This window comes from Protopterus annectens, chromosome 13.part0 (assembly GCF_019279795.1).
Source record: "Protopterus annectens isolate FY-2018-M chromosome 13.part0, PAN1.0, whole genome shotgun sequence".
Taxonomy (NCBI): Eukaryota; Metazoa; Chordata; order Ceratodontiformes; family Protopteridae; genus Protopterus; species Protopterus annectens.
Window position 1 is genome coordinate 152,576,248 of NC_056747.1, and position 20,786 is coordinate 152,597,033.

The 20,786-nt window shown below is 41.0% G+C and overlaps 1 protein-coding gene across 2 annotated transcripts in view; it reads left to right on the top strand.

The window, feature by feature from the left end:
* SIN3B (SIN3 transcription regulator family member B) overlaps positions 1–20,786 on the top strand; it is a 1,843,877-nt gene that overhangs the window by 979,908 nt on the left and 843,183 nt on the right. For both annotated transcript variants that reach the window (XM_044090740.1, XM_044090739.1), the window contains one exon: positions 19,753–19,991. In XM_044090740.1, the coding sequence (XP_043946675.1) occupies positions 19,753–19,991 (239 nt within the window). The remainder of the gene's footprint in view (positions 1–19,752; positions 19,992–20,786) is intronic.

Here is a 20,786-nt window from a genome sequence, read left to right on the forward strand (position 1 = left end):
CAGAAGAACACATTGGCAGATGACCTCAGCAGAAACATCAAAGATCCCCACGAGTGGAAACTAGATCCACAAATATTTGCAATGATAACTCAAAAATGGGGCCTTCCAAACATAGACCTGTTTGCTAGTCTTCAAAACTACCAACTGACAAAGTTTTATACAAGGACATTCCACCATCAAGCTTGGAAAGTGGACTCTCTCTCTTTTAAGTTGGAAAAACCTGACAGCATATGCCTTCCCTCCATTACCTCTCCTCACAAAGGTTCTTTTGAAGGTCAAAAAGGAGAGACCACGACTGATTCTCATAGCCCCAGACTGGCCATGCCAGCACTGGTACCAGCTATTGAAAAATATGGCCCACAGCCCACCATGGATATTGCCTCAAATACCCCATTTGCTCACACAACAAAACAAACAGATTCTTCACAGCCAGCTCAAAACTTTAAACCTGGCTGCATGGCAAATCAACTAAACATCCAACCAGCTCCTCTTTCACAAGCAGTTCTAGATGTTATTCTGGAAGCCAGGAGGCCAAGCACCAGGAAAGCTTATTCGGACAAATGGGAAAGGTTTTGTGCCTGGAACCAAGCTAAAGTCCAAGACACAATTCAGCCTCTCATGCCTCACATTCTGCAGTATTTAGCTGAGATGTTGCACAAAGGACTTTCCTTTTCCTCAATTAAAATCCATGCTTCAGCTATTTCAGCTCACTACAACACGGATCCAACTTTATTTTCGCATCCTCTTCTAAGGCAGTTCCTCAGAGGGGCAAAAAACATTACACCACCCAGGAGAGCCCCTACACCAACATGGGACCTCAACTTTGTTCTGGAAAAACTAACGCTATCTCCCTTTAAACCAGCTTTCTCTGCAGATCTTCAGTTCCTATCATGGAAGACTGCCCTGCTCCTTGCAATAACTTCAGCTAGGAGAGTCTCAGAGCTACAGGCACTAATGGCAGTGGAACCTTTCCTCATTTTTCATCAAGACAGAGTTTCTCTATGAACTAATCCTTCCTTTATGCCTAAGGTGGTTTCCAGTGTAGCTTTAAATCAAACCATCCACTTACCCACCTTCTTCCCCAATCCACAGAACAAAGGTGAGAGACTCCTGCATTCCTTGGACATTCACAGGCAGCTTCGTTACTACTTGGACAAAACTAAGGCTTTCAGAAAAACTGACCAGCTCTTTGTAATCTATGCTACAGCTTCTCAAGGGAAGGCTATATCAAAGCAAACCATTTCTAAATGGATAGGTCATTGCATACGTTTCTGCTATACCCATCATGGGAAACCAGTTCCTGCTACCATTAGATCCCACTCTACCAGGGTAACAGCTACCTCTACAGCCTTTCTTAGGGGGGTTCCACCCAAGGAAATTTTAGAAGCTGCAACTTGGAGTTCAGTACACACCTTTACCAAACACTATCACTTACCTCTTTACTCTAAGTCCAGGGTGGGCTTCGCCACTGCAGTTCTGCAGGGCCTTATTGCCTCCACTAACCCTCTGTGATACCTCCCCCCTACCTTAGCTTTGGGATTCAACCCAAGTGGGATGACTGTAGCAGGGTAACACGATGAACATAGTACGGTTTTGTACCTACTATAAATGTAGATGTTCGAGTGTTCACCCTGCTGCAGTCCAGGTTACCCTCCCTCCATCCCCTCTGATCTACTGGCAAAATCTCTTCTATGCCTTACTGATGTATTTGCTTATAGCTGAAGGGATTTTGTGTTTGGGCAGTGTTCACTCCATTTGGTACTAATTCTGACCACCTTTTTGGGGGCACCTGACATCAGGGTTAAGAAAAACTGAAGAAAATGGTGTCTGTTGCATCATATATACCCCTGGCGCACTGACGTCAGGGAAGAGGCGACAGCAACCGATGCCGGACCAAGACTTTGGAATTCCAGCCGACTGCGAGACCGCCTGACGACAGGATAACCCAAGTGTGATGACTGCAACAGGGTGAACACTCGAACATCTACTTTTATGGTAGGTACAAAACTGTACTTTTCAGCTACCCCTAGTGTTTGTTGACCAAGTCATCATTTGACAAAATGCAGTAATATAATTACACATCAAAACATAGTACTGAGGTAATGTAGATTTCCAGCTTTAAGTGAGCTTTCCTTAAGGTAGAATAAACCAAGAAAAAGGAAAACCAGTTTTACAGGAAGGATGACAGCATATGAAATGCCCAACTAAACTATTGTCATAAATACTAATGTAAGATCTTTGGAAAAGATCACCTTATATTCTTATTAAAAACGAGAAAACAGGATTCAAACTGGTATTGCTTGTTTAACCTACAGTTTATTAAGTAAAAACAACAGATGAGTCATTTCACTCGTCAAAGCTTCATCAGATCTAAGTTATACAAAAAAAGTAACAAGCAATACATGCTTTCCAATTTACCATAAAAAAGCCATGTAAATTACAATGAATACTCCAAAAGCACATAAACAGATCACATTCAGTGACAGTGGTTGGAAAAGTCATACATACCTAGTTTGCATTTTTATTGTGATTGGTGCTGTATACTCAAGTACAAAATCAGTGTGCATCTGTTAGTCATTGTGATGGCTATAGTGACAAATAATGTAAACATCTAGTCCTTTGTTATTACAGTAAATAATAAAACACATGACAGTGGGATTCACTTCTGTGTAAAACACTATGATACTAGCGGGGAGAAGTGTATGGTGATTATTTGAATTCAAAAAATAATTATGCTGCTATTTCCATCTTTAATAAAATTTTAGAACTATATGCCCTGATCTCCCACAGTAAACCATAACTGAAAAGTGGCTAAAACCTCTTATCCTGGATTCTGAAATTTCACTCTCTGGTCATAATATCATCAAGGCTAATAGGCTATAGCAAAACTACTCTACTGCTTTTTTTTAGTTCTATCTTGAAATCCTACTTTATAAAAAAAAAAAACAAAACTCTTCTCAAATACCATAATGCCAAACACCTCATCTCCCATCTTAAACTAAATAATTAGCAATTATATGTTATAGTACTCTGTATTCTACCTAGGCAAAAATGTTACAGCCCTGGAAAAACATCCTAATCTGAATCTCTCAAACAATTTCTAATGAAATGATAATCGTAGGGGACATTAATTTTGATTGGTAGATTATCTTAAGAAAATATCCTTCAGTTAGCCTCAACCTATTTGGCTTGACTCAACTCATTTCCTCCCCCACACATTATAACTATCGCAAAAACTGTTGCTCAGTTGGCTGGATATCGGTGACTGATTCCACTAAGTATGTCTGTAGTGGCACCTTCTGTCATTCCTTCAGTGACCACCTCCCACGAACAGACTCAGTACCCACCTCCCACGAACAGACTCAGTACCCACTATGGAAAACAACATTTATTTGCAACTTCACATAACCTCACAAATTTTAACCCTGGTACATTTAATAGAATTCTAATTTCCTTTAACTGGTCTGTCCTGAAAAATATTCCACTCAGTGAAGCTGTTCACAAATTTAACACATTTTTCCCGAAAACCCTGAATAGTCTGGCTCCAGCAAGAGCAAAACAAGTAAAGGATAACCATACTCCTTGGTTATCCACCCATAGCAGGCACCTAATGGATGGAAGACACAAGACTTGGAAAGAATGCTTAAAACATAGATCTCTCCAAAACTTGCAACACTTTAAAGAATTATGTAACCATACTAAAAGACAGACTAATACAGACAAGAAAATGTACCACAATAACCCCTTATAAATCAGTGTTCCAAACAAAAATTTGGTTTTCAGTTAATAATCCACTTCATCCTTTAACAACAAACACTTCTAATGCTGCCCCAAATATCACTCCTTCCAAAATAGCTACTTAATTTAATACACATTCTGTAGAACGCATTGAAGTCCTTACTAAAGATTCTTCACCTAAGAATCCTGACATGTCCTCCCCTCAGACAACCAACACCACCTGTTTCACCCTAAAACCCATTCCATCCTCCTGCATCAAATTGCTACTCCTTAAACTGAAACCCTATTTCCTTAAGCAGATAATCTCCTAGCTGTATACCTCAAGCTAACTGCCAGTTCCATAGCCTACCCTGTGTCAATTAATAGATCTGTCAAGGAATCATACAGTCTTTCTCTCTGGAAAAAAATATTCCTTATCCCCCTTCATAAAGGAGGAATCTCATCTGATATTACCAGTTTCAGATCTAATGCCACACTATCCCCTTTGTCAAAACTGATGGATGCTTATCTCTCAACTTTACACTCTTACCCAAAACTATTTTCTCTCTGTTGAAAGATTACCTACTGAAAACCAGCTTATTTTAAATCCTAAAAAAAAAAAAAATAAACTTACTTTCTCCCAAAGTCACTTTTACATCTCAAACCCAGCTTTACCATATCATCCTTAAATAAAAGTATGATTAATGTAGAATCTCACACAAAACTACTCTGAATAGTAATAAGACGATTGGCTCAAATTTGGCCTTCATATCCAACAATCCATCAAAAAAAAAAAAAAGACAAACCAAAGACTGGGTCTCATGTATAGGAACAAAATATTCCTAACTCCTGACTCTCATTGGACTAAGCTTACTTAATGCCAAGTGTTTTATATTCTCCCCTGATACTTACAAACCTTCAAGCTTCATTAATTACTAAGATGGAACGGTCTTAAAATTCAGTTGCAAAATTTGCTGCAAACCTACCACATTCCCTTCATCACTACATAGCACTAAAGAACCTACAATGGCTCGAATTCCCCATCAACTGCAACTATCACAACTCTGCATAACTAACTTCCTACTCAAAATCCCCAGCCTGCCCCTCCCTAATGTGACAGTAGTGATGTTTTCTTGAATCTCAGAAATGTTCCTTGTGATAAACATCTTGGTTCACCTGCACAGAGACTTCTGACGAGACAAACCAGAACCACACTACCAATTAGTAGTTGGTTATTGGTTCCATGTGTCAAGAACAACAGGTCAGTAAAAGCTAATCTGTTGAAGAAGCTCTTATTCCAGAAATGCTATTATAAGTCTAGCAAGCTGCTCAATCCATTACATGAGGGAGACAGTGAGAATGCAGACGTCCAAAAGTTTTGATCGGATTGGTGGTGTGAAAAGTCCATGCCAAAAGCCGAGATCGTACATTGTGGAGTCGCAAGGAGCAGAATTTAGGTGGAATTGGAAACATTTGATCCCAGTGTCCGAGTCTGTATTGCAGTATCATACCTGCAAGAAAGACACTCTATCTCAGAATGAGTTGTCCAGCATTCCAGTTCCAGAGGACATTCCAGTAAATATTCCTATTCCTGAGAAGAATCCAGAAGTTCCAAAATCTGTTAGTTCACCCATGACTGTCCTTGTTGCTAAACCCAGTTCTGATTGTTATATCACTAGATCAAGTCATATTTCTAGACCATGTTCCAGATACACGTCAACTTGGGCATAAGGACACAAGTGTTGTATTTTTCTTAGTGTTTGTATAATTGCAGGTTTTCTTTTTTCAAATGTGATCATATCACGGGCAATTCATTAAAGGGGGAGGATGTAGATCAATGTGTGTATGCCTTTAAGAAGCTTTCTAGGAGCTTGCACAAGTGTATAAATGCTGAGCATGTGCGAACCAGACTGCCATTTTGTAGTAAGCTGTTGAGATGTAAGCATGTATGTCTGTGTGGTACCATAATTTGGTATCTGTGTTGTCTTCCGTCATTCATCCTCACTTTTCTACCCAACCATCCCTCTGACTGTCTTCTTGAGGAACTTGGATGATCTCAGGATTCTTATGTCCTATGTCTGAGCCTCTTCTGCTGATCTTTGAATGTGGTATGTCTGGATTTTGCGAACTTGATCTGAGGTGGTTGGGTGGATGCAGGGCATTGTGGGTATGAGGGAGAAGCTTGAGAGTCTGGTCCAAGTCTGTGAAAAGTGACCGAGTTGGATCAGAGACCCTATCATGAGAAGGAATGAAAGAAGACAACATAGATGCCAAGTTATGGTAAGACATAACTTATTACTGTTTATTATATTACGCTGATGTCTGCAGAAGTACACACTTAATGAGGTGGCGCCGTCCAAGTGTTTATATGTATAGGTATTAAACTTTTCACATTATCTCCTGCCAAATCTTCAACATGTATATCTCATTATTCTAAATTTTTTTGTTGTTTTTGCGAGTAACACTCACTCACTTTTATGGCATCAAATAATTTATACCCTAGGCCCTTTTTATCTGATATTCCTCGTCATCCAACAGTTGTGTAATAATTCAGTGAATTCTTACTTTGCAGAAAGCATTACATTGCATTTTCAAACAAATTTTACAGGAACACTAGGAAAGACTTGTAGACTGTAAAAACTGCCCAGTAATGTCAGCTGAGTGTTAAAACCAGTGATCAGAACATTCATATAACATTGTTTTCTGCAGTAACTTCATTTATTTGGTTGAATTTTTACTTCTAAATAGTAATTTTCAATAAAACTCTCTTGTTGCACTTTTGAAAGTATAACAAAGTCATAACTTGATTTTTTGTCTGTACAATTGTTATGTAATTGTTACACTCTATTTTTCAATGTGCACCTACTTACAGTGATAGTGGCATTGCATGTTAGCAATTCCTTTAACCCCAGTTGGTTTCTGTACTTTTGGTCTTCCTACTTAATAAGATTTCATTCATAGGAAGCAGAAATTTGGAAAGAATTTGCCTTTATTACCTACATGCCTCTCAACCTCCTAGAGTAAGAAATGTAGACAAAGCCTGAAATAATGGGGGACAAAGGCCAAAAAAAAGGGACAGTTTTTAAATATTACACTTACAAACTAAGAAAGTTGATAGTATAACAGGTTTTGCATTAACATACATTTTTTTGAAGGTATGACCTGAGCCGTACCTCCCTGGACTACATGAAAAGAGACATGGAAGAGCTCTCTGATCAAATAGCCGAGGCCGGTATGACCCTCACCCTGAATAGCATCCTGCCCTCACCAAGAATGCCACCGTGGTATAAAGAAAAAATTATCAATTTCAACAATTGGCTAAGCTTCTGGTGTTATTCAAAGGGGATCCAGTGTCTGTCAACCTGGGATGACATGCTCGACAAGCCACACTGCTTTGCTAGAGACGGCTTGCACCTGTCACCCTTAGGCTTTCAAATACTGGCCAAGGCTCTTGCCACCCCCATAGTGCCTTTTTTAGGCAAGGCTCAAAAGACAAACCCACCACCGTAAGTAGTACAAGTAACAAAAAACTGAGGATAATGCTACTCAATGCCAGAAGTCTAAACCTCAAAATGCACGCACTCGAAGCACTCCTCAGTATGGAGAAAATCGATAGATGTGCAGTAACAGAAACCTGGTTTAAGTCTTCAGAGAGTACCCCAGCACTACCAGGCTACAACTCGTACCATACATTTTGGCCACAAAACTTGGACTGAAATACAAAAGACGGGGGCATATCCATATTCATGAAGGATACCCACACCTCCAGGTTAGTGGCACAGCACAATGCTTCAGAGATCATCAACATGCAACTATCAACGGGCAGAACTGCAGTTCAAATTGTAGCTTGCTACAGGTCACCCACCATGTCCCAGGACCCCCATTGCACATTTCTGGAAACACTGGGAAACGTAACTTCTCAGTACTAACTCCCTTTCCCAACATTTCCTAGAATTTATAAACTCAAATGCCCTGAATCAACTGGTCAACACCCCCACCAGAGGTGACAGCATATTGGACCTGGTCATCACCAACATGGGCGACCGGTTTTCTACACCGGAGGTCAACCCCTCACTGGTTAGATCTGACCATAAACTAATCACTCTGGATATCCACATTCCACTTCCATCCCCAGTCAAAGAAAAGTACAGTTGTGTACACTTACCATAAATGTAGATGTTCGAGTGTATTCACTGTTGCAGTCATCACAGTTGGGTTATCTGCCTGCTGCAGGTAGCCCTCAGCCGGCCTGAATACCAGAGTCGTCGGATTTCTTCGTCGGATGCTGTCTCTTCTTCTATGATGTCAGGTCTTCAGGGGTGTAAAACATGCAGCCGACGCCATTACATCAGTTTTTCTTGCCCCAGATATCAGGTGCCCCCACAATAGGAAGCAGTTATATGGTATGGTACACCCCCATCAAAAAGCAAATACACCAGAAAAAAATAAATATGCCAAACAAGAAGGAAAGATAGAGCTAAGAGAAGTCAGGGGGCTGGAGTGAGGGTTAACCAGGACTGCAACAGTGAATACACTTGAACATCTACATTTATGGTGAGTGTACACAACTGTACTATGTTCTTCATGTTTCACTGTTGCAGTCATCACATTTGGGTTGATTCCCAAAGCTAAGGAAAGGAGGAGGAAGTTAAAGAGCATTAGGGCCAGGTATTAAGCCCTGCAAGACTGCAGTGGCAAATCCAGCTCTGGATTTAGAAAAGATAGGCATGTGGTAATGCTTGGTGAAGGTATGTACAGAGCTCCAGGTAGCAGCTTCTAGGATGTCCCTGGTAGGGACTCCTCTGAGAAAAGCCACAGAGGTAGATGCAGCCGTGGTGGAATGTGATCTTATCCCCTATGGGGTAGGTTTTTATGGTGCTTGTAGCAGAAATTAATGCAATGGGCTATCCATTTGGAAATGGTTTGCTTTGAAATGGCCTTCCCCTCTGCCCCTGCAGCAAAGCCAACTAGCAGCTGTTCAGATTTTCTGAGAGGCTTAGTCCTGTCCAAATAAAATCTAAGTTGTCTGTGCACATCCAGAGAGTGCAGTATTTGTTCCACTTTGTATTGTGGATTAGGGAAAAAAGTAGGCAAATTAATGGACTGATTTAGGGCCACACTAGACACCACCTTGGGCATAAAGGAAGGATTAGTCCTGAGGGAAACCCTGTCCGCATGGAAGATAATGAAGGGTTCCACTGCCATGAGGGCCTGTAATTCAGACACTCTTCTTGCTGAAGTGATGGCTAGAAGGAAGGCTGTTTTCCAAGAAAGGAATTTCAACTCTGCTCTTGCAGCTGGTTCAAAGGGAGGAAGAGTGAACTTTTCCAATGCAAAGTTAAGGTCCCAGGCTGGAGTGGGAGCTCTCCTGGGGGGTCTTAAATTTTTGGCCCCTCTAAGGAATTGTTTTAGCAAGGGGTGAGAGAAGAGTGGTGACTCTGTATTATAATGTGCTGAAATGGCAGAGGCATGAATTTTAATTGACGAGAAAGATAGGCCCTTGTGGAGCATTTCTGTTAAGTACTGTAGAATATGGGGTAAGATGGGCACCATTGTTGTGCCCTTCCCCTGAGCCTGGCTCCAGGACCAGTATCTTTTCCGCTTTTCAGCATAGGATTTTCTAGTACTAGGCCTTCTTGCCTCCAGAATGACATCCATTACCTGCTTACTGAGGGATGCTAGAGGAGAGCTCAAGCTTTCCACAGGCAAGACAATTGCTAACTTTTAATGACATCGGTTGGAGCAAGAAAAAGGATCCCCAATGGGGTACTTATCTTTTTTGAAGACTTCAGGTCTGAAACTCGAAAACGAAAATTTCAGGAGATGGCCAACCGGCACTTGCGAACTGCTTTTGCTTCAGGCACTGCACGGCAAGAAAGACTGATGTAATGGCATCTGCTGCATGTTTTATACCCCTTACGACCTGACGTCTTGGAAGAAGAGACAGCATCCGATGCAGAAATCTGAAGACTCTGGTATTCAGGCTGACTGAGGGCTATCTGCAGGCAGATAACCCAGATGTGATGACTGCAACAGTGAAACACGAAGAACATCCACCGTGAAAAACTTTTCAAAAGCAAACTTCACGTTACTTAAGACAGAGGTGGAAAGTTTCAAATCCCCCATGCTAAAGGGTAACGCTGCCCAAGCTGCAAAATCCTTTACTAATGCACTCTTAAGGGCAGCTACAAGAATGCATGGATCGTGCTATCCCAAGCAAAACCAAGGCTCACTCCTCCATGAAAAGGAAACCAGTCTGGTGGACCCCTGCCATAAACAAGCTATACAATAGAAGGAGGAAACTAGTACATAAGAGAGTAAACTCCCAAAAGGGGAAGACATTCCTTATCAGTATCAGCAAGAAACTGTGATCCCTCATAAAATCATCCAAGGCTAGCTTTGAAAGAAAAATTCCCAAGGACTCCAAAGATAACCACAAGGCATTCTTTAGCTATGTCAAGAATCTAAGTGGCAATTCCCAGATATGCTCGGAGTTAGTGCAGAATGGCACAAAATACACTGAACTGACTGATTTCGCCAACATCCTGGCAGACCGGTTCAATGCAAACTTCACCCCACCTCCAAAAGGGTCCATAACCATACCAGAAGAATGTAGTGCCCCTGAAATCACGGACACTCTGGTTAAAACAGCCCTCTCCAAAGCCAAAACCACAGCATCAATGGGACCGGACGGTGTCCCAGGCTGTGTCCTACACGAGATCAAAGATGAACTAAACTCTCATCTAAACACACTGTTCAAACTCAGCCTCTCCACAGGCTCTGTGCCCATAGAGTGGCGCACAGCAACGGTTATTCCGCTCCACAAAGGTAGACAGCAGACCCCAGGAACTATCGCCCTATAAGCCTGACTAGCTTGGTCTGCAAGGCTATAGAGCGCATCATCATGGATCTCATTAACAGAGACATTGGGAACCTTCAAACACTGGACCCTACCCAGTTCGGCTTTCTTAAGGGCAGATCATGCCTCCTAAATCTGGTGGACTTTTTTGTGACAGTTACCAAGGCTATAGATGAGGGAAAGGTGGTCCACACAGCCTACCTAGACCTCACAAAGGCCTTTGACACCATTCTCCATTCTGGTATTATAGACAAGCTCACCAGCCTGAACATAAACCCCTACATCACTAGATGAGTTGCCAACTGGCTCAAGGACAGAACCCACATGGTAAGAGTTGCGGGAGCTAGGTCTGTCTCTAAACCGGTTACAAGTGGCGTTTCCCAGGGCTCAGTCCTAGGACCCCTCCTGTACGGCATATACTTGTCAGAGGTACAGGCAAGCACAGGAGGACTATGGCTGACCAAGTTCGCAGATGACTGCAAACTAGGGGCTATAATTGACTCTCCGGCTGACACAGACATCCTCCAAAAGGGTCTCACTGAGACGGATACCTGGTGTCAAAGTCATGGCCTCAAGCTAAATGCCAAAAAGTGCATAGTCGTCCCCTTTGGAAAAAACAAAGTACCCACAAACTACCACATAGGTGGTAGTTCCCTAAATATGGAAGACATAATAAGGGATCTGGGGACCCAAGTAGATAGTAATCTCTCCTTTGATAATCGCATTGCCAAAGTGGTTAGAAAATCCTTCTACGTGGACCCACCTAATCACAAAAGGGTACGCATCCAGATCAAAAGAGGTCATTGTGCCCCTCTACTCATCACTCATCAGACCCATCATAGAGTACAACGCCCCATTTGGGATGTATCTTGCAAGACACCTGCAACAGCTGGAAAGACCACAGAGAAGTACCTCACCAAGAGGATCACTGGCCTCAAACAAATGCCCTATGCATCTCGACTGAAGAAACACCAGCTGTACTTGGTTGCATACTGCCTACTCGGAGGTCATCTCTGCTTGACATACAAGGCTATGTCCAACCCAGAATTGATGGACATGCTCCACCTAAAGAAAACCTTATCCCCTCGAGCCACACGCTCTAGGGATCTAAACCTCACCACAACAATAAATAAGATGTGCTGAAGGGATAGATTCCTGTCCCAGAGACTTCCCATGCTTTGGAACAAGATTCCAACCTACATTAGGCAGAGCTCCTCACTAACACTCTTCAAAAGAAATCTTGATAAGTGGATGGGAAACAAAGTTTACCCCAGGGATCACTTCAGTGGCTCTGCTGGACAGAGGCACAAGGAACTAATCTAAGGGGGTGGTGAAAGCCAACACATTCTGGTTAGGCTTATAAATGCCTTCGAGCAGATAGCCTAGTACCTACCTATGAACCTATACATGGTGTTGTGTAAGACTAATAGTTGTCAGATTGGGAATCCGGCACTGATGCCAGTAGCCTACATGGTATGATGACAAATGCATACACATCATTTCATTTGTATGTTTAATAGGTAACCGTGGAACCAGACCCAATGCATAAAGTGGTAAGGTAGACACAGAAAGATAAGTGCTGATAAATATGTCATACAATGCAGTAGCACCCTGCCAAGCTCCAGCATAAGCATCCATTTCACCCTCTATAAAGTACTAATTAATTTCTCTCTCATCTCATCTCACTCCCACATCTCCATGTAAGACGGCAAGTGCTAAATGCTTTTAATCAACAAACATACAAAATTCTCTAGTGATTTTTTATTTGCTGTCTAAAAATTGTGTATATTGTCTTATGCATCCATTCTACTATGTTCTTATTCTTGCCGTGTAACTTATCATTTTTTGAATTTTTGTCTAGTGTCTCTCATATATGTATGTGCAAAAAAATCATTTGAATTGTGATTTTTCTGTAACTGTGTATTAATGGAGCTTTTCTCCTCAGGTCTCCACTGAAAGTGGGCCCCAAGCCCAGTTGGACCAACCCGGTTTACAAATGTCAATAAATAAATCAATAAAAAGGAATAAAATGCATTTTACTAGTAGACAGAAGTCAACACAAAATAAACTATGAAATTAAAGGAATAGATGAGTGGGTCTACTAATGTTTGAATTTTGCATCACACATTCTTTTGTAGAATTATAAGCAGCCATGTCATAAAATCAGGGCACTTGTATTCAGAAATAAGACTGTTAGACTAGAAAATAAAAGGAACACAAGACTTTTCTACCAGTGCTTTTACCTTGCAACACAGACATGCTTTTCTATGGAGCTACCTGTAGATCAGGAAGCCATTGCATGTGGCTAATAGAAATAAAAAACATGAAAAAAAAAACTGTTTCTACCTCTGTTTGAAACTTGCATCATTCATGTAATTTCTACAGACCTAGTGGCAACCATGTCGTAAAATCATTGCACTCAGGGCCGGCCTTAGCTGAAATGGCGCCCTAGGCGAAGTAGTGTTGTGGTGCCCCTTAAGCCCCACCCACACCATTCTCAAGTAATGCCCCTACTTGAGCCACGCCCTTATGTTGGTCACTCCCACAAAAGCCACGCCAGTCATTTCTTTCAATTTTTTTAAATGCATGAAAATCAGTGAATGCTTTGTCATAGTGTAACAAAGGGGGCATGCTTTACACACCAGCCACAGTACACCAGCACATCACTGACCAACATGTACAACAGACACTGGGCACTTACTGACCTTAATCAAATATATAGCATAAATGTAGTTTACAATACATGAGTCTGACAGCAATCTATTCTGTCAGACAGAATAAGGGACAGCAAGTTTTAGAGTTTGGACATGTATGTTCACCTTTTACATATGCCAATAGCTGTCCATCACCTCTGTCAAAAGGCAGTCTATGGAAATTGCTTTCCTAAGAATAACAGACAAAAACCCTCCATAGTTGTGCTACTAACAATGCAAATGGATTTGGCATAAGCAGAACTAAACTTCTCTTCCCCTGAAGCTCTCAGCTCCTTGTAAAATCCTTACTCAACTCTTTGAATCCTAAGTGGTATAGATAGAGAATTCAGGCGCATGTTTCTTGTACCCAAGGTACAGAGTTTGAGCCTGAGTAACACTAACTACCAGGTATACCTAACTGGGGCATACACACACACTGTTAAATATTTACTCTGCCAACTGAATAACAAGTTTAACAATCTGCACTACCCAAACAAAGTTGTTCACATGTGCTCCTGGATGCCTAGGCAATCAAATCTGCTTTTCTCATCCTCCTTAACTCATCAGGACCACTCACTTCTGGAATGTCATACATCTTACAGCCTACATTCATTCAACACCATTTTCTGAAAAAAAAAATAAAGCTAAAAATATAATGCAAGCAAATATACATATTTTAAAGCTTGTAACCTCAGAATGATATTTGTCTTTACAGTTTCACCAAGTGTCATTTCTTGAAAACTGCACACTCTAAATCTTCATCTTTCGGCGTTTCCCAGTTAGGGGTCACCACAGCGGATCATCTGTCTGCTCATGATTGGCAGTGGAGTTGCCAGCCTGGCGCCCAACCTTCCACAGAAGGCACACACATGCACACACTCACACCTAGGGCCAATTTAGAGTGTCCAATCCACCTACTGCATGTCTTTGGGATGTGGGAGAAAACCAGAGCACCCGGAGGAAACCCACGCGACCACAGGGAGGACATGCAGACTCTGCACAAAGGCACCCCAGCCGAGAATCTAACCAGAGAGCCTCTTGCTGTGAGGTGGTAACGCTAACTGCTGCACCACCGCGGCCACCCTAAAACTGCGCACACTAAATACTTATCATAATACATGTCTTGGCCAGACATGAACTTATCACTTTTCTCTGACTGCTTGTTTATCGGGATATTTACAAAAATATGAAAAATATGCTTAATTAACCATATAAGTAATACTAAATAAAATATCTCTAAAGATCCACAATTTACAGTGCAAATATAAATGACAGATTTCATCAGCGCAATTTACTTACTGTCTCACTTGATGCCATGTGATGATTTGTAAGTTACTTGCTTTTGGAAATACTGATTACAGGTATGAATATTGCATATATTCATAATTATTGACAAGCAAATAGCAAAATATCCAGTATATTGTACTGTAAGTGGACATTGACAATACATTTTTCTACCTTCCACAACTGGGTTTCATACCATGGCCTTCTCCCAGACCAATTTTTAAAATAGGAATGTAAATGCAAACTGTGAACAAGTGACAAAAATTAACATTTCTACTGTAGACTATTCAAGATTTAACAATAGTAGTATATTTTTTGTATACCCTTCTGTTTCTTTTGCTGCCTAACATTAATTGGCAAGTCAACTGTTAAGGAAGCCTGAAAAGTGTTTGGATGCTGTTAGGGCTATGGGTGTTAATTGGAAGTAAAAAAAAAAATTGTCAGTTCTAAACTGCCCTTCTGGGGAGAGAGAGAAAACAAAAATATGCAATCTCTTTGACTACAACCTGCAAGAAAATCACCACAAAAGCACCTTGCAGAACAAAAGCAGCACGTGCAGCATATAAAAACAAACTTTAGAGCCCAGCATTAATAACTAATCAAGATTACCAGTTTTTTTTTAGAAAAAAAATAAAAAAAGATAACCAGCTTTTGATTCAGCTGCAGTAGGCACGATCGTGGCAGAACCGGAAGTGTCAAATCGGCAATTTATTCATAAGCTCAAACAGTAGTGCTGATATATTAGCTAATTGCAGTTGTATTTAATGTAATTAGAAAACCCACCAATACAAATGCAATCTTCAGACAAGAAATAAACTTCCAAACTATCGGTGTCATACCTCTTCCCGCCACATGCATTCAGTACCTCTACCCCTCTACACTTACAAGATTTCTGAATACTTTTTGTCTGTTGCCGGTCTTCATCTTTCTATCATAATAAAGATCATTCACTTTTTTTTTACTGACAGTCCCTGCCTTTACAGGCAGCAAATAGTAATTAAAAAAAAAAAAAAACAGAACACCTGGATGGGGCTTATTACTTTTTTCCATGCTCCCTCCCCCTCGTTCAATGGTTTCGGCACCCTTGCTCCACAGGCATTAATTTCTACAGTGGATTGAAAAACAGTACTTTACCGGATACCGGGCAGTTGAGAGAGTTGTGTGTGTCTTGCTAGTCTGCAACCACCAGTCACACTCAGAAGATTACATTCATGGTAGGCACAGCGCACTTAAATGTGATTTAAAAAAAAAAAAAAAAAGAAAGCTGGCTGAGGAAAGGAAAAGACTAATAAAAGCCACTAGCATGTGGCTCGTGAGTGGTACACAAGCACTTGAACCCCCCCCCCCCAAAAAAAAAACAATGCTCTTGTGATTACGTTGCGAAAATCAGTGAAACTGATACTAGTTCACTTTCTTCATTATTATACTGACATTATTGAAATAATCAACTGGTCCGGTAGCATTTTTTTTTAAACTTACTTACACTCCATACATGATTCAGGAATTTCAGGTTCAGGTAGAAATCTCCGCGCAGCAACACAAAATGAGCCAGGTCAGTCAATAGAGGTTAGAAGTAACTTAAGATTAGACTGACCATCCCCATGTACTCCCTATTAATGTTGGCTGTTTACTCTCTCGTTCTCACGCTCTCTCTCGCAACTAAAGCGGGACCAATCAGCAGCAGCCATTGGTTCGTAGCTAATCATGCGTCCTACAGCCAGCCAAATTCTACCCCCCACTCCAGACAAACTGTACTGAAATGCGTACAGTCAGTATGCCTCCTGACATCCCTGTGTTGTACTAGTGGGAGGGCGCTCACCAACCCCCTTTGCTCTGTGGTTCTGGTGCCCTCAAGCAGGCGCCGAGAAGAAAGAAAGAATGGACTAAATGAATTAAAATAAAAAAAATAAATAAAGTAAAAAATTGCGCCCTTTACAAGGCCGGACTTTATGGCGCCCTAGGCGGTCGCCTAGTTCGCCTATACCTAAGGCCGGCCGTGATTGCACTTACCTAGCATTCAGAAGTCAGCACAAAATGAAATTTGAAATGAAACGACCAGAAAACTCTTGTTTAATAGTATTTGAGCCTTGCTATACTCATTTTCCTGGAAAGTAGTAGCATGTCAAGGTATAAATTTCCTGAAAGGCTACTTTTCCCTGAGGATAAAAAGCACAGGCAAAAGCTAATGAATGACTCCGTGAGAGCTGTTGTCCGTAGAAGTGAAATCTGCGATGGAATCTGGCTAACACCACTGAAACTTCCTGTAGACACCCCTCCCCCATCTTCACACCAAAAGCTGTGACATGCTCAAAAAACCAGACTGAAAATGTAAACAAAGACCAGAAGCAAAACAAAAAAAATCCCTGAGACTGTAAAGGTTACCAGACTCTATTACTGTTTCTCTTGCCCCCTCCCAGTCTACTTATGAGTGAGAATCATCTCATGTCAGCATTAGTGCAACAGCATAGGAGCTGGAAGCTGTTGAAGACTGGGGGCAGAGGGTGAGAGGGGCACTTAATCTAAAAAGGGCAATTTTTAAAAAAACTATTTACTACGACAACATAAATTCACTTAGAGGACATTTTAAGCTTAGTCAGTTTCCCTTTTGTTGCTCGAATTAACATTTCCTGATTGGTCTTGCTTATCCGATGGCTGATAATTGTACATTAGCTGTAGTGAGAATAACTGTAATCATACCATAGATAATTTGAGGGGACCCATGTAAGGGATGCAGCATTTAGGAACTGCCTCTATCCATTAGTGGCATGAGGGGCAATCCTGGAGTACATTTTCTATTACCCATCCTTAGATCAAAGTTGCATTTGAATATGGACAGGGATGAGCTTCATTTTACTTGAATGGGTAGTTTTTAACCCCCTGCTGCTCCAGCAGCAGCCCCCTCCCCAGCCACTCCAGCAGCAGCCCCCTCCCCAGCCACTCCAGCAGCAGCCCCCTCCCCAGCCACTCCAGTGTTCCATTACTTGACCATATCTCCACAGTTACCATGAACACTCTTCAAACCTGTCAGTGTGCATACTGTTTTCTTATTTACTTCTACAATGATTACAGAAATTGAAATGAAATAAAATAGCTCAAACAATGAGCCACTTGCTAAACAAACAGTACAGGTTATCAATGAAAACAGACTTAGCATGAGCAGTAAACTTCTCTGCCCTTGAAACTCACATTCATTGAAAGGCACAAAAACCCACATTCATTTTGCATCTGGCCAGTGGAGGACTAAGCTTACTTCTGGGTTGTTTTCAAACCATAAGCTCCTTGCACATTTTTAGGGCCATGCATACATGTATGCGTTATTTGATTCACCTTCATGATTGTATTCATAGGTTCATAGGTAGGTACTAGGCTATCGGCCCTAGGGCCTATAGAATCCCAGCCAAAAAGGCACCCCTGGCTTTTGCCACCCAAGAAAATTATTTAAATTGTGTTCCTTGTATAATACAGCACCACTTGTTAGAATGTGTTTTAAATTTGTAGTTTTGAACAGTCTTCTAGTAAGCAATGAAACAAAATGTATGAACCAATAATGACAAAACTACTAATTTCAGAAAATTTCAACCGTAAAAGTCCATTCAGACTTCTGTCATTACAATCCACCAATATCAGTAAGTATGCAAAATCTCTGCAGAAGTCATTTAAATAATTCCACATTAAAGGGATCTGTAGCTAATGAAGGGGGTGCTGCTAGCAAACAGCTTTATATTTCATTGTTTCTTCTACATTGCCTATGTTACATTAAAAAATGATAAGCTAGTAATATTGCGATAGGGAATGGATGGCAAACTGATAACAGGTTCATAGTTACTAGGTAACTCTTCCAGAGGACATTTACAGGACTGCAACATCCACTTCCTTTAAAGTACAACACAGTACAGTGTCAGCGATCTATCTGCATACTGTGGGAATAGAACACACAGCTTTCTGCATCAAAACCAAGTATACTACCTGTTGTGCTACTAACAATGCAAGAAGACTTGGCATAAGCAGCATTAAACTTCTCTTCCCTTGAAGCTGTCACCTCCTTGTAAAATCCTCACTCAACTCCTTAAATCACAAGTGGTGGTATGAGTAGAGAATTCAGGCTCTTGTTTCTTGTACCTAAGGTACAGGGTTTGAGCCTGAGTAACACTATAACCACCAGTTATACCTAACTGGGGTATTTACACACATGCACATACAACCCCCAGCAGCAGCTTATATCTGAAATCTCCTTACCTGCACACACTCATTAAGAGCTGTACACCAACAGAAGTTTAAAATGTGTGATTTCGCGCACTTAAGTGTGTGTGGGTGTCAGACGCACACAAGATGCCACAATAGAGTTTTTCACTGCCACAGGGGTTAGACAAGATGGACTTGTAAAAGTGGGGGGAGGGGGGCGTTCCCTCCCCCCTCGCTCAATGGTTCCAACGCCCTTGTGCAACAGTGAACTAATGGTGAGCATAGCAGTGTTGTGTAAGAACTTACCATAACATGAGATGATGGAACAGCTCACTGTTGTGGTATGTGCACTCTCCCTCCATCCCCTTTTCTCATCCTTGTTTTTCCCTTTAGGTCAAGGTGGAACCCATATTTACCTAACCTTTCCCTTCAAAATTGCATTTTACCTACGTCTATCATGTTTATAGCTAGCCTCAGTACCTACTTGATCAAGAAACCTCAGAATTTTTTTTTCTTGTACATCCCTTATATACCAGCATATATACCAGCACACAGTCCTTGTGCATGGGTCTGAGGTTGGATGTACAGAGGAACCCTTAAACTTTGGCATACTTGCTTGACTGTGCGGTATCCTTTATCAGGATATGTCCCATCTGTCAGCATTACTGAAGAGTGGTCTATTTAAACTTCTGCTCTTACGGTAAATTCTTACACAACTGTACTTTCTTTTAAGTTTCCATTTTTACATGGAATCTTATGCTTGCTAATATGTTGTAGCAACTATTAAAATGAGTTAATGTACTACATACATAAGCCATCTTTCTAGCACCATAGGGTTTTATCAAGAAATGTGTGTAATTAAAAACATTGCATGATATGGACCTGATCAGTTAGTCTGTAATGGTTACCCTTTTATGTACTGTATTAACCGTGAAGTTGATTTTTTTTCTCTAAATAAGTTTCTTAAAGCTTGAGTCACCTTACCACTTAAAATGCTATGTCACTTTATTTTATTAGCTGGATGTTGTTCTTGAGACTAATCTTGCAACCATTCGGGTTCTGGAGAGTCTCCAGAAAAAAATTTCTCGTATGTCTCAAGAGGACCAAGAAAAGTTTCGTTTAGACGACTGCTTAGGTGGGACATCAGAGGTGATTCAGAGAAGAGCAATTTATCGTATTTATGGAGATAAAGCACAGGAAATAATAGAGAGCCTGAAGAAGAGTCCTGCTACTGCTGTCCCTGTTGTTCTTAAAAGGTATGTCGTGGAAGGTCACCTCCTGAGTTACCTTTAAAAGTTGCTTAAATAGAATAATAACTGTGTTTATACTGTCAAAGAAAAAAGCAGCACTTGTGAATTAGTGTATTTTGTTTTAGAGATTTTTCATATCTGATATGGCAAATGAACAGGAACATTCGGGAACTGTTAAGTTGCCTGACACTGATGTCTAAAACTGTAATGTATAAATCACATATGTAACATCAAGGACCTCCATTAATGTATCCTTTAGTTGGGATCACCTTCTCCACCAGCCAGCATTTTCAGCCTTTTAGAAATCCCTATTTTCATGGCTACATACACACATGTGACAGTGTGAGCAGTGATATTACACATGTATTATGTATGGCTGCTCTTCTTCCACCCTTGCGGGCTCATTTTTTTATCACTCACACAGTTTATAATATGATCTTTGCTCTAGTCAGAGGTTCTCTGTTATTTCTCTGTAGTGATTGCAAAAGGAAGTTTTCCAGCTTCATTTGCCCGAGTATCCTAAGATTAGCAGGAGAGCTTTCCATTCAAGGTAGCCAGTAATGTGATGCTTCATGCCTGACAGGTATGCTTGGGAGATTGTTTCAGCACTTTTTTCTGTCTTGTGGACTTCACAGGAGCTAACCTGGCACTAACAATATACAGAACTGTAAGGAAAGTAAGATGTTGGAGTTTTTGATGGGGAAGGCTTACATTGCTTCTCCTCATGCACTTATGGCTTTGAAATTCTAAACTTCCATTTTAACTATTAGAGGGACATCTTTGGACTAATAAGACATGCCA